The sequence below is a fragment of the Peromyscus californicus genome, unplaced genomic scaffold, assembly GCF_007827085.1.
Source record: "Peromyscus californicus insignis strain IS unplaced genomic scaffold, ASM782708v3 Scaffold_3__1_contigs__length_106647218, whole genome shotgun sequence".
Classification (NCBI taxonomy): domain Eukaryota; kingdom Metazoa; phylum Chordata; class Mammalia; order Rodentia; family Cricetidae; genus Peromyscus; species Peromyscus californicus.
The window spans coordinates 14286877-14300218 of record NW_026294551.1 but is presented as its reverse complement, the minus strand read 5'-3'; the positions used below and the strand labels follow the sequence as shown (position 1 = coordinate 14300218).

Here is a 13342-nt window from a genome sequence, read left to right as displayed (position 1 = left end):
CAAAACAACTACCCAATTATTTCATAGTGAACAAAAGTTTTATCCATCTGACATGAATATACTTACAAAAAAAATTTTAAAGAACCAGGCATGGTGGTCCATGCCTTTAACCCTAGCACTCAGGAGGCAGAGGCAAGTAGATTTGTATGAGATCAAGACCAGCCTGGTCTACACATCAAGTACCAGGGCAGCCAAGGCTACATGGTGATATCCTGTCGGGTGGAGGAGGAGGGGTTGAAAGTCTAAGATAATGTCTCCACAGGGCTTCAGGACAGTACAACAAAATGTAATATAACTTGGTAAAAGTGAAACAGGTGGGCAAACGCATAAAAAGCCAAAGTCAATGATGTATTTCCTGATGCTGTGATAAAACTGAGGCCATCAATCAACTCCCACCAATGGTCAGGTCTGCCAAAAGCATCTAATGCACAAGTGAAGCTATCAAAATTAGTATCATGAATGTTACTCTTCCAGAGCATACTTAGATGTATGTGTGTCTATGTGGTGCATGCATACCACTCATGCATGCACACGTGGGAGCCATCACACAGAGGTGGCCATCATGTATCTTCCGCCATCTTTCTTTATCTTTTTTATTTTTTGTTTGTTTGTTTGAAACAAAGTCTCTCCCCAAACCTAGAGCTTGCTGCTGAAGCTAGATAGGGTGGCTGGCCAAAGAACCCCTGAGAGCTGCCCATCGTCACCACTCAGCACCAAGGTTACAGGCATGAGCCACCACACTGGCTTTTACATGGGTACTGAGTATCCAAACTCGGTCCTGACACCTGCTCAGCAATCTCTCCAGCCCCAGAGTTTACTTTAAATGAAAGAAAGAAAAAAGCATTAGTAACATATCTCATTATCATATTAAATGGAAAACTCAAGAGAAAGGCTCAGAGCTTCTATCCCACGGCTCTATGGTATTTCACTAGATTCATTTAGCTCACCAAGGCAAGTCCTCACACACCAATGATCCCTGTCCTGGTCTGGAAATTAATCTTCATAGACTATGATTCTGCAAGTTAATCTGCATCACTTAGCTATTAGATAGCTATGTATCCAACTCCATATTAACAGGTACTGGGTCTCCTGGCTACACAATTAAGCAAACTAAGAGTAGGACACATCAGCTTTTAGCACTAAACTTTAATCTGGTTCTAAAAAGAACATAAATAAAAACAAATAAGTTAGGCATGCTTATAAACTGTTTATAATACTAACCATTTGATTTTTTAAAACTCACACATATATAGTATATGGAAATAAAATAATATTAAAGTCACACTTCAAAATTAAACCAACTATCTATCAGCTGAGTGGTCAGATGGAAGCCACTAGGGTGAAATTGGAGAGACAGAGCTCACTTGAGTGACCACACTCAACACATGGAAAACTAGATTCACTCCAAAGACAAGTTTAGAATTATTACTGGACAGTGACTCCCAATATGATAGCTCTACCTATGGAATATAAATATTCTTTGTGGAATGTTTACGGCTAGAACAACTGACTAGAAAGGTGCTTGAGTTTACAGGACCGGACAGGAAGCACTTTTTAAACTCCTCTATATATTTTGGTTAGTAATCAATATTTAAATTGGTTTCAATAGTAAAATCCCCATCTCCTATTTTGAGACAGTCTGTTTATGGGCCAATGTTAACTGAGACAGTTATATAGTTGTGTGAATCCACCCATCAGAGGCTCAAGTATTAACATAAAATTCAGAAAAGAATTTTAAGGTGACTTATGGTTATTTAACTTCCTGGTAAATGTTTTGGTTTGGTTCCGTCTTGTGCCAGGGATCAAGCACTCTACCTCTAAGCCAGATCCCTGGCTGCAAAGGTAAATTTGAATGTGAACAAAGCAAAATCTTCACAAGTGTGAACCACATTTTCTCCAATCCCTGAGACTTTTATGTCAATTGCCATAAACGGCACCACAAATCATACTTCATTTAAAAACTTGAAGGAAAAACAAATAAAAAGATGAGTAAAAGGGATTGCCTGTGTATCTGTATGGCTTCAGATGTGAAGAAAACACTGCCGTGAAAACCCACACCGTCACTGAATCTGCCTGGTTTCAGGTCCCAGCTCCACCACTCCCTGCTGGTGGGTGAGCTCTTGAACTTCTGTCTGCTCCAGTGCCCCTGCTGCAGAGCAAGGGTGGCACTGCCAGCTCTCCACAGGGTGAGTACAATAGACACACATTGTAAGCACACATCAGCTCAGGAGCAGTGTCGTGTGAACTGCCATTTCTCCCTTGGGAGCTCGGATAAAAGTCCAGGTGAAAACCCATCTTACATTTCAACCTAGAGCCCCAGAGCTCGGTGGTATCACTTGCAAAGTTCTCTGGTACGCTGAAAACACATCAGGCTGAGTTCAGCCTATAAGTAAGAAAGGAATGGCCAATGATAATAAACAGAAAAATCTAACTAAATGAACAGGCAGTTTCTAAAGTAATGCTGCTTGTTTTAAATACGTAAATGTTCTAACCATATTTCCCTTATTAATCTGTAAAGCATATCTAGTATAACTGAGTGTCTCATATATAGACCTAATTTCCATGCACCAAGAGCCCTGAGCTTCTAAAGAAACTCAGTAATCAGTTCCTAGGCTTCCTTTGAGAGTCAGCAACAGTGTGAAGGCCTCATCTTTATAAAGGCAAGGGCCTATTCAACTTCAATACAATGTATCTTTCACAAGAAGCTACAATACCCAATCTCCCTTCCCCACCCCCCACTGTAACATTTTCCTGAAACATGTACAAGACACAATAAGAACAAAAGAAGACACACAAGGAAACAATGTATCCTTGCCAAGAGCCACTGTGTGCAGAGTCGGCAGGCACCAATAGCCCCATAAACAGTTCTCCCATCTTCTCTAGGATTTGGTTGGGACCGGTAACATCTTACATATAGCCTTCCATTCTGGTCTGTTTTAGTTTTAGAACACACAAGTTACAGTCACCTACCATGCTTCCTGCTACTATTTCCTCACCTTAGAATATCTGCCTCCTCATCCCAAGACAAGGAAATTCCATGCACCCTCTAAGCCCTAACCTAAAGCTGTCATCTAGTATGTTCAGTGTGTGCAGCCTTCCCACAAGCTGCCACGGTTCTTACTTCATTCAGACTAGAATATCATATGTGCACGCTAGATGCAAAGTCATGATTTGATGCTCTCATGGAGTGCTTCTTGGGCTCCACTCTAAGTTCCCGATGCCAAACTTATTGTCCTATGTGCTGAATTACTGGAATGGTACGGATGCAATGGTGGTCCACGCATCTAAAGTATACTCCTGCTATAGTGGCTCTTGATCCTTCAACACCTCCACAATCAAGTGTGGTCAAGGAGTGACAAAAACTTCAAGAAACGGGGTCTTGTGAGGAACAGCACAATCCATAGCTCAATAATACAGTGTATGGACCCGGGTTTGAGTCTCAGCTCTAACACATTCCAACTGTGAACATGAACCAGTGTCTAACCTTCTCTCTCCTGTGGAGTATCTGTAAAATGGGGGCAACCCAGCTTACCTCTTCAGAATTACTGAGGCCAACTAATGATCACATTAGGTCAAGAACAGTACCTAACAGTGAATACTACATGAGGAGAGAGGGGAGGCAGTGGTTGTCAGTGTGCTTACAAGAAAACCCCCACTCTGCTGACCATGTAAGCACTACACATGGGTGATGAGATACATCCTAAGAGTCATGGGTGGGACTGGGGTACAACTCAGTGGCGGAACATTCACATAACATGCTCCAGAAAAGTTTGCTCATCAGACTTAAACAAGTCTGTAAGATGCCTTCATGCCCTTTATTCACTTCTTGGTGACTTCCCAGTCCCTTATTAGAGTTACCTCAGACAAGACAGATGGACCTTGCATTCCTTAAAATCCCCAAAATAGAAATGTATAGATATGGGGTAGAGCGAAGACAGCCAGGCAAGAAGGCATGAACGATGAACTGTCCTTACACTAATCTTACTTTGTGGACTTGCTCCTAAATAATTCCAGTTTTGAGGTGACAATTAATCAAGTCATTCCCCTCCGTTCTGTTCTTCACAAAAATCTATTTCCACAAACCATTTTCCCCTTTGTATAATTTAATAGAGAGGTTTTTTTTTTTTAAATTTGGTTTTAGCAATTTCCACTCAATCTGACTGTTAATACTATGTTCCTACCAAGATGTTTATGGCTTAAGTTAACGCCTACCATGAGTTTCACGATTTGGTGGAAAAACAAGATTTGAAATGAAGGGTTTGCTGTGGAAAGTCTGAGAAGGGTGAGGACGGCGAAGACTCAGTGAGTCTCGTCCCAGAGAAGTGGCTCAGTGTTTCCCTTACCGACATCACTCTTTCCTCTCCTGCATACAAATCCTGACTGCTGCAGTACCGAAAGGAAACAGTTTCCAGTTGGCTGGAAGGATGTTCCTGCAAAACTGTTACAATCTGAATCCAGGCCCCACCCCTAGGCTGCAGCCGTCTCAACTCTCTCCCTCCGCAGAGGAGACTCTGGGGTGCTTTTAGAACAAAATCACATAAAATGAGAAAATCCTGATAGTGTAGAGCAACTACTAACTGCTGGCTTTTTCTTCTTTCTGTTTGAATAAAACCTGTAAAGCTATTATAATTCAATTACAGATATTTCATGCCACCATTCCCATCCCCTCTTTCTCACCTTGAGGCTCAAAAAGCCTTTCAAGTTCAGGAAGTTTAAAAATAACAGAATCGATAGGGTTAGGCCTGACAAATGTGGGGTCAGCTATTAGAGATCTCAAAGTAAAGCAGAACACGAAAGTGATGGGGCCAAATGTACCCTGAAGAATGGCTTCAATTTGTCACCCTGGATCCAACACACCTTGCCTTCCAAATACAGCCAGCCCAGAAGAAGTTCTTGTTTCATTTGTGGCAGTGAGATTTATTCCTGGTGCTTGCATACTTTTCACAAGAAAGAAGAAACGGAAGTTTCATTCCCACTGTGCCAATTTATTAGGGTCAGTACTACACAACTCATTATAGAAGCAAACTGGAGTTTTCTGCTCTGTTTTTCAACGCTGCTGAAAGGGTTTTTTGTAAGTCCTCTGAAGATCTGCTCTACTTGGCATACCGTTGGATAAGAAACCAGCTTTAAAAAAAAAATAAGAAAGCTATCTTTCAGGTTATGAGCATTTGTAACATAACCACTCTAATATTTATATAATCACACACCCAACAAATATTTGTGTAGTGTCTGTGGAGTGCCAGGCATTGCAGTAAGCACTGGAGACACAGAAGAAGATGTCTTGATCTTGCACTCTGCCAGCAGAGGGAAGAGAAAGGCGGAGACGAGATCCAGGATCAGGCACAAAGACCCAGAACGTCGGGAGCTTGGGGCAGGCCTGAGTTACACTGAAGCTAAGACTTACAAGTCACGAAGGTGTCATCTGGTCTACTGCAACTTAGGATGGTCAGAGGACCAGAGAAAGGAAGCATTCCTGTCTGGAGGAGGAAAACCTCCACTGGAAAGTCAAAAGAAGCGGGGAAGGGCCTTTGGACACCCTGCTGGGGGCTGAACTACACCCTGGGGCAGCTCAGAAATGAATGCTGTTCTGAAACCAGGCTGACCCTGTAAAAGGAAAGCAGATGCACAACCTATGGGCTGCTGTGTCTAAAACCTTAAATTTGGGGGATAGTCTCTGGGAGGGTGAAATGCCATCAGAGGGTATGAAATCAAGACACCATAAAATGAAAGAAAGGGAGAGCCTAGCTGTCAATGTCCTCTAAAAGCAGACATCGTTAAGGTCCCAGAGTGGAATAAGCAGTCTACACACTACATCTCTGGCTTCCAGTTGGGGAGGAAGTATGTTAAGAAAATAACAGAGCAATTTCACTCCCCAAGTAAAAGAGAGCCACTCCCCAAGCCATGTAACAGAAATCAGCACCAGATGGGAATATCTGACACCACTTCAGACCTGGCATCCCTACTTACAACAAATAGTATGCATCTTAATAAGGTGGGGGTGGGGGTCAGTTGAGAAGAGCCTGAGCGGCACCTGCCCTCACCTGCCTAACTCTTCTGAGTTTTACAGGCCACGTGGCCTTTGACACTGACACAGTACTTCACTTCGTACATTGTAACAAACCTCCCACAGTTTCAAGTTGAACCTACTACTTCCTGGATCAAATTTACAATTGAGTTAACACCAAGAGTTCATCTATAGGGAACTGGGGAGATGCTTCACATGGATGAAGTTGTTTGCCACACAATCATGAAGACCTGAGTTCAAATCCCCTGAGCCCAGGTAGAAAGCCTGAAGCAGTTTGGTGCATATATGTAATCCCAGTGCTCCTACATGGAAATGGGAGGGTAGAGACAGGAGACTCTCCAGTAGCTCATACACCAACTACCCTGCCAGAGCACAGTGGAAGAAAGCAAGAGACTCTGTCTCAGCCAGGTGGAGGACAAGGATGACTTGTGAAGTTCATCCTCCTGTCTCTACACACAGGCTATGGCATGGGCACACCTCCATTCACAAACAAATGTGTACACACAGATGCACATACACAAAGAGTTTTTTAAAAGACTTTAGCTGTAGTTGTCATTTGGGAGTGAGGAACCAGTCAGAAAGGGGATGTCAAGGGGTGAACTGCTTTATAGGCAAATGATTACAGAAACCTCTGACACAACTGTGAACCCCATGGACAGCTGGAGCTCACTGGCAGTTTTAGGAGATTGAGTTTTGTGCTACATGTAAAATGTGCACCCTTCAAGCCTTGGGCTGGAATTACAGTTTAGCGCCCTAGATTCAATTCCAAGCACCGCAAAACAAACAAACAAACAAATAAAATGAGGCAGTGATTCCAGCACATGAGAAGAAAAATATATTCCATTCAAGTTGGCCAAGCTCACGATTCTGCCCAGCTTGGCTCTCGGCCCTTGTCTATCTCCTGGCACCTGGTATCCACACTACTTGGCAGATGAGGACAACTAGACATCCTTTTTCTACAAAGCTGCCAACTCAATCCCCACTGCCCCGTTTCTGTTTAAAGGCTAATGTTTAAGCCCCATCACCACTTAAATGAAGTACAACAGCACATGCCTATAATGCCAGCACCTGGGAGACAGAGGCAAGAAGATCAGAAGTTCAAGCTTCACATCCTCAGCTACATTGCAAGTTCAAGGCCAGCCTGGGCTATATGAGACACTGTCTCAAAAAGGGTCAGTCTCCATTAAGTGAGTCTCTCTCTGGAATCCCTCAGCTTGTACAGCCCATGGCAGATAAATATTCTTTCTTTCCTATTTCCCCATCAAACACCAATTTTCACTTTTTTGAGGGGATGCAAAACCCATTCTGGTCAGGTATGTTAACAGGGATTCAAAATAAAATGTCACCAGCAAAGCAGAAGAGAAACTGACTTTTACTACTGAAAAGTTGGAGCTTCAGTGGAGCCACAGGTAAAGGACAGGATATGATATGTATATCCCTGGCAAAAGAGTGGTTCAAGATTCCTAACCACTGAGCAGTGGTTAGGAATGCATATTCATTCCTACAGAGCTCTGAGAGTCCAGGGTTGGCCCTGCAGTGTCGTGGGCTCCTACGGACTGCATAGTTGCACACAGGGCTGACTTTTGCCGCTGTCTTAGGGATATCGCAACCAAACAGCCTGAGCTGGAAATTCACTTTAATGTGTGATATTAAACAAAAGAGAGAGCACAGAAGAAGAAAAGGAGGGAAAATTCAGAGGCTAGCTAGATGTAACAAACTACGTGAGCCACTACCTGCCTGGCACTTCCAATAAGCAGGTCACGTTTACAGAGGCTGCTTCCACTGCTGTAATTAGAGATGGGCAGGGCTGTTGCTAACTCTGAGAAGGAAAAAAAAAATGACTTGGCTCGTTCCCATTTCCAGTAGTGAAAGTAGCAGATAGCCCCAGAGGACCAGACTCTGTGAGAGCGGTACCAAGGACCATTCTGTCCTAGACAACTGCTTTTGGAAGCAGCTGATGCAGGATAGAAATCCTCCCTGGAAACAGACCTCCCTGTCTAACAGACAAACTCAGTGTCATCAATGCCTAAGCCATACAAATCTACTTCCTTTTCTCTGGAAAAAAGGAAAATGTGGGCAAGGATCGGCTCTCTGCTAATGTTAGGGAGAGAAATGAACACAGAGTCACCAAGGCAAAAAGCAGGAAGCAGAAAGGAGTAAGCAAACATGGAAAAGGAGAATGCAAGCCTCACGCTAACCTTTAGAGCTACAAAAGGACAAGGCTGTCTTGATCCCTGATGGCTTCTGGGTCCACCATGAACTTCTTTTTCCTTCTGCCTAGTATTTAAGGCTCTTGGCTTTACCAACGTCCAGAGAGTAAATTCCAAATAGGATCCTCCTGGGTTCCCAGCCCTGGTAATATCACTTTTCAGAGTTGTACATCCACAATGCAATGTAAGTAAGAATGGTACATGTCCACAGTGTGAGCAACTCAACACTTTTTTTGGAAGTTTCCCCGATTCCACTTACGTCAAATCTTAGGTCAAAAAAATTAACTTAAGTGTTCCACGTGATGATAAAATCCTTTCTTAGTGACACAGATTACAAACACAGTTTTTTAAGGCTAAAATTCATTTATTATTTTAGTCTTAGAATTCTTATCGTTCACTAAGTAAAATTATGAGAGCTTATTACTTGTGACTTGGATATGTGACTCTTGTTTGAAATATATGCAAAGAAAGAAGAGGAAGAGAGAGAGAGGAACTAAAGACAGAGAAGAGAGGGAGGGAGGGAGGATGGGAGAAGGGTGAGGGAAGGTGGGGGTGAAGGAAGAGGGTATACTTGCTACAACTAGTCTACCTACCGACCAAACCAACAAACTGTTTCTGGAACAAGAAAATACTGTCATCCAGTAATCAAGACCTAATATATCAAGAACATAAAAAGTTTCAGGGCCAGGCATGGTGGCACATGCCTTTTATTCCAGGACTCAAGAGGCAGAAGCAGGCCGATCTCTGAGAGTTCAAGGCCAGCCTGGGCTACAGAGTGAGACCCTTTCTCAAAAACAATTTTTTTTTTCCAAACTCCTGCTGTTAGTTGGAGGAAAGGGTTGTCCAATGGTGTAGATGAAGATGAGTTTATGTCCTGAAGAGGAATAACTTTCTAACAAGCAGAATCAAAGGGAAAAAGGTCAGAGAACATTAATATAAAATGTATTCTAAAACGGGGAGGTGCTCAGAGGAGCACTGATTTAAAGGAGGCATTAAAAGCAGGCAGGCTGGATAAGTACTCCTGGGGGATTAAAAGCACTGCCCTGGGCATAGCATCTTCCTTAATTAAGTTACCACAATACGATACAATATGGCCACAAGAAGTCAAGCACAGATGATACATACTAAACAAGATATAGTGAGCAGATAGCACTTCTAAATACCTCCATCCTAGAAAAGGTTACTGTGAATTAAAACGTGTGTCTGCACTAGAGTAACTCTTACTTAAAGCAATCGGAAGGCAAATTCTTCAAAGCAAAGAACTGGACACACAGCCTATTTCTTCAATTCATTCTTCAATTCATAAATCCAGTATTATAAATCTAGTAAGGCAATTCACAGAAGAAATACAAATAGCTACTGCACATTTGAAAAAGAAAAAGCATTTGACCTCACTAATAACCCAGGAGACAGAAGTTAAAAGTAAGGCCTTTTTCTTCTCTGACATTAGCAAAGATAAAGCTGAATTCTCTAGCATCCTCTCTACCCAGAGAGCACAGAGAAGGGCAAGCATGCTGTACGTTCATAGTGAACTGTACATTGGAGCCCTTTTGGACAGCAACTCTCCAGTACTCATTAAAATTGAAAATGCAAACAGCCACACTTCTGGGTATCTATTCTAGAAATACCTACCCTAGTTCCCAGAGATGCTCTCTGTCGTGGTGTCTATGAGAACTTAGTAGCAACTGACATAGCCAGCAGTGGAGACAAGGTTGAATAACATGCATGCAGCCACTGCGCAGAATCAGGTGGAGCTGACAGTGGCATGGATGGCTACTTAGCAGCCGCTGAGGGAAAACGATGCACCTACACAAGCAACATACAAGTTCCATCTTTTTTACAACTATGTATGTGCAAACAGAGACTAAGTGGGTGTTTTTGAAAGACGTTATCCCTGGGAGGGGTGGAAAGAGAAAGGAGTGTGCTAATTCACTTTTTAAAAACTTTATGAGTGTACTTTAAAGAAAAGAAATCGTGTGAAAAGGGAGTTATGCGGGTGCAAGGCTGTTAACCTGAGAATCCACTGGAAGCTCGGTATACGCTCTGCGGGACATCTCACAGAAATCCCCATGACCTTGCACCATGGCCACCCTGTGACTTCAACAAAACCTGCTCTGACGAGTGGGCTGGCAGAGACCCACTTGACTTTGAACCATTTTCATGGGAGAAAAGAGAGATAATACTTTTAAAACAACATACCTACTTTCCTCTGGACAAGTAATATTAGAGGAAATTCAGTTACTATTTTTCTTGTAAGTTTCCATAGGCGCTGAACCAAACCAAAGCCACTATCAAAAGAATAACAGACTGTGATCTCATTTGAATCTTTCAATTACCTGAAATCATACTCCAACCTAGACCCAAACCTAACCTATGAAGTTTAGGCCTGCAACTTTAAAAACCAAGGTATTCCTCTCATCTATTATAGAGGCCGATCCAACGTGCTTTCTTCTCTATTCTGTTTAAAAGGAATATCCATTCATTTCCAAATGGAGCTCTCAAAATGACTCATTCAATCAGGGTTTTAAGCACATCATGGAATTAAGAAAGGTACAGTATTAATGATCATTATGCTATAAAATGTCCCCTCTCTAATATGTCTGTTAGAAACAAGTTCAACAAATTGCAAGTTTACAAAAAGATAATCAACTTAGTAATATACCATCACTTGTAAAATAGAAAAGCACATACAGTGCCTTTCTCTAATGCACTTAATAAGAGACAGTCTTAGGACAATATTTTCCAGGCTAGAATGTACTTTCCACTCGCCCTAATAATAAACCTATGCCCAGATGGGAAATGTAACCCGAACTAAATAAACATGCTATAGACGATGAGCAGGCAAGCCAGAAGGCAAGCTGGGGAACCTGAAATGCCTTTGCAAGCTAAAAAGGAGTTATTTATCCATTGCAACAGATAAGACCGAGAATATAAAAAAGTTAGATATTTGATGGCCGCATAATGATGGTGGCTTTGGTTTGGGTCAGAGAGGAAAGTCAGTGGGTCCTGCCACAGGAGAGCATGCATGCATGCAGTCATAATCTTAAGCTGAAGGAAAGGCATACCATACAGTGATACCAGAGCTGTCAGTCACTCTCATATCGCTGACATAATGTCAAAGTGTGCATACTATGTTCCTAGTGACAATAGGTGATCTACACAACTTTCTTGGAATGATGTATAGCCTAAAATTAATTACCTTGAGAACCCAAGGTGTAGGGGGAAAAAGATGAGCAAAACAGAAAAAGAATGGGAAAGAAATGCCACATGAATACGAAGTGATTCCTTTTTTTTTTTTTTTTCCCCAAACACCCACACCAAGACAGCAGTTTCTGACAAGAATGTTCTCGGCAAAAAATAAAATTACAGGAAGGCTTTTTCTTTTTTCTTTTTCAATGAAGAAAAAGGCAGTTCGATGTGCAGATTACTAGGCAATACCATGTGGTATTTTTCTTAAAAGGACCATACTAACATCACTTGTATTTTGGAAAACACTATCTAAATAACATATCTTTTGGATCACAAAGAAATGGTGAGCAGAAGTACAGTTCCCGTGTGCAGTGCTCACTTCTGGATGAATTTGAAAATGAAGCCCGCCGAGGCAGCTTACCTTGGCACTGGAAGCCTTGTTTCCCAAACCCCCTGGAAAACAGAAAACAAGAACAAGTATCTTAGCATCCTTTTCATTGAGACCACATTGTAATGAGTTACATGAACAAGTATTCTACAGGGTTTAAAAGTCTATACTTGGAATCCAATGGCTTGATCAGAAAAATGTGCCCAAGTATCTAATTAGATGAATGTGTACATTCATCTTTTTAAAATAAATACGTGAATCTGTCTATAAAGGACCGCTGAACTATTACCAAGCTTCTAGTTAGTCTTTTCTCCTTTTGATTGATTCTTAAATTTCAAAACAAGAACATGACTTCATACTCAAAATTGTTGGCTACAATATTCAAATGACACAGTGGAGCTTGTGGTTTTAAATTGGGGGGTGGCTTAACTTTTACTCCTGAACAAAGTAATTTTTTTCTCCCTAAAGACAACTGAAAAGTAGCTTGTTAGAAGTTTGTTTCAAATAGTGTATATCTAGAAATTGCCAAACAGCACCACTGTTTACATTTAATTCTGGCTGGAGGAACCCAATTTGATGAAGCATCATTGCTATTGCTTGCATCTGAGATTATCTGTGATCTAATTTTCATTGAGAACCAATGGCATTCAAAGCGCATGCTGAGACCACTTGGCTCTTATAAATCCTTCTAGAGAACTGACTCTGTAAGCAGAGAGCCCCGATGTGGATATTTGACTACAAATACTGTTCCAACAGAATGAACTGCATCAAAATGTTCTCAGAGGCAGCTCATAATCTCTTGCTTTGCATAGCATTTTAAATTTACAAAGCACTCCACATTCCTCTATAATTATCTTAAAGTCATCACCCCCCCAAAAAAATTAAATTCAAACATAGTTTTAAAATACCAGGGCTTAAATACTGAAATAAAATTGTAAGTTAAAGACTCGTAGAAGCCATAATGAAGGAAAATTGAGAAATTAAATCCATTGCAAGATGATCTTGGTGGGTTATTCCCTAACTGTCCAACAGACTGCTTTCAGATTAAGTAAAGCGCTTGCTTGGGGGACTATTCAGAGTGGAAGGGAGCAGGGATCTTTACGTCTACAACACAGTGTGTCTGGTGACCTGAGAACCTCCCCATTTCACCAGGGACTGCTCCTCTAGGCAGTGATAGTGGAGATTCATTAGTTAACTTGGCAATAATGTAAGTCCTTTTTCTAACTTATCTACTTCCGGTAGAAGTAATCAGCAGTCTGTCCCCTTTGAACCGTCTCAGGGTTAACACAGGAGGCCAAAAACTGCCAAATGTAATATCCTCTCTTTGCGCTTAAGTAGCTTTATCTACAGTTACCCGCTCCTTGAGTTCGATTGCTTCAGATGCTAACTACACTCTGGAAACTGTAAAGTGGCTGTGTTGTTCGCCAATGTGCATTTTTGAATGATTTCTTAAAAGGAAGGAAAAAATCAAGCATCTCATTGGCACCCTGGTGGTGGGGCTCCCCTCTTAATTCTTTCCCTGAATGGCAT

General features: G+C 41.7%; 1 protein-coding gene across 1 annotated transcript in view; it reads right to left on the bottom strand.

Moving 5' to 3' along the window:
• Window positions 1-13342, bottom strand: part of Prkca (protein kinase C alpha) — a 410921-nt gene that overhangs the window by 396015 nt on the left and 1564 nt on the right. Inside the window, exon 2 of the mRNA XM_052759458.1 lies at window positions 11846-11877. Coding sequence (XP_052615418.1) covers window positions 11846-11877 — 32 coding nt within the window. The remainder of the gene's footprint in view (window positions 1-11845; window positions 11878-13342) is intronic.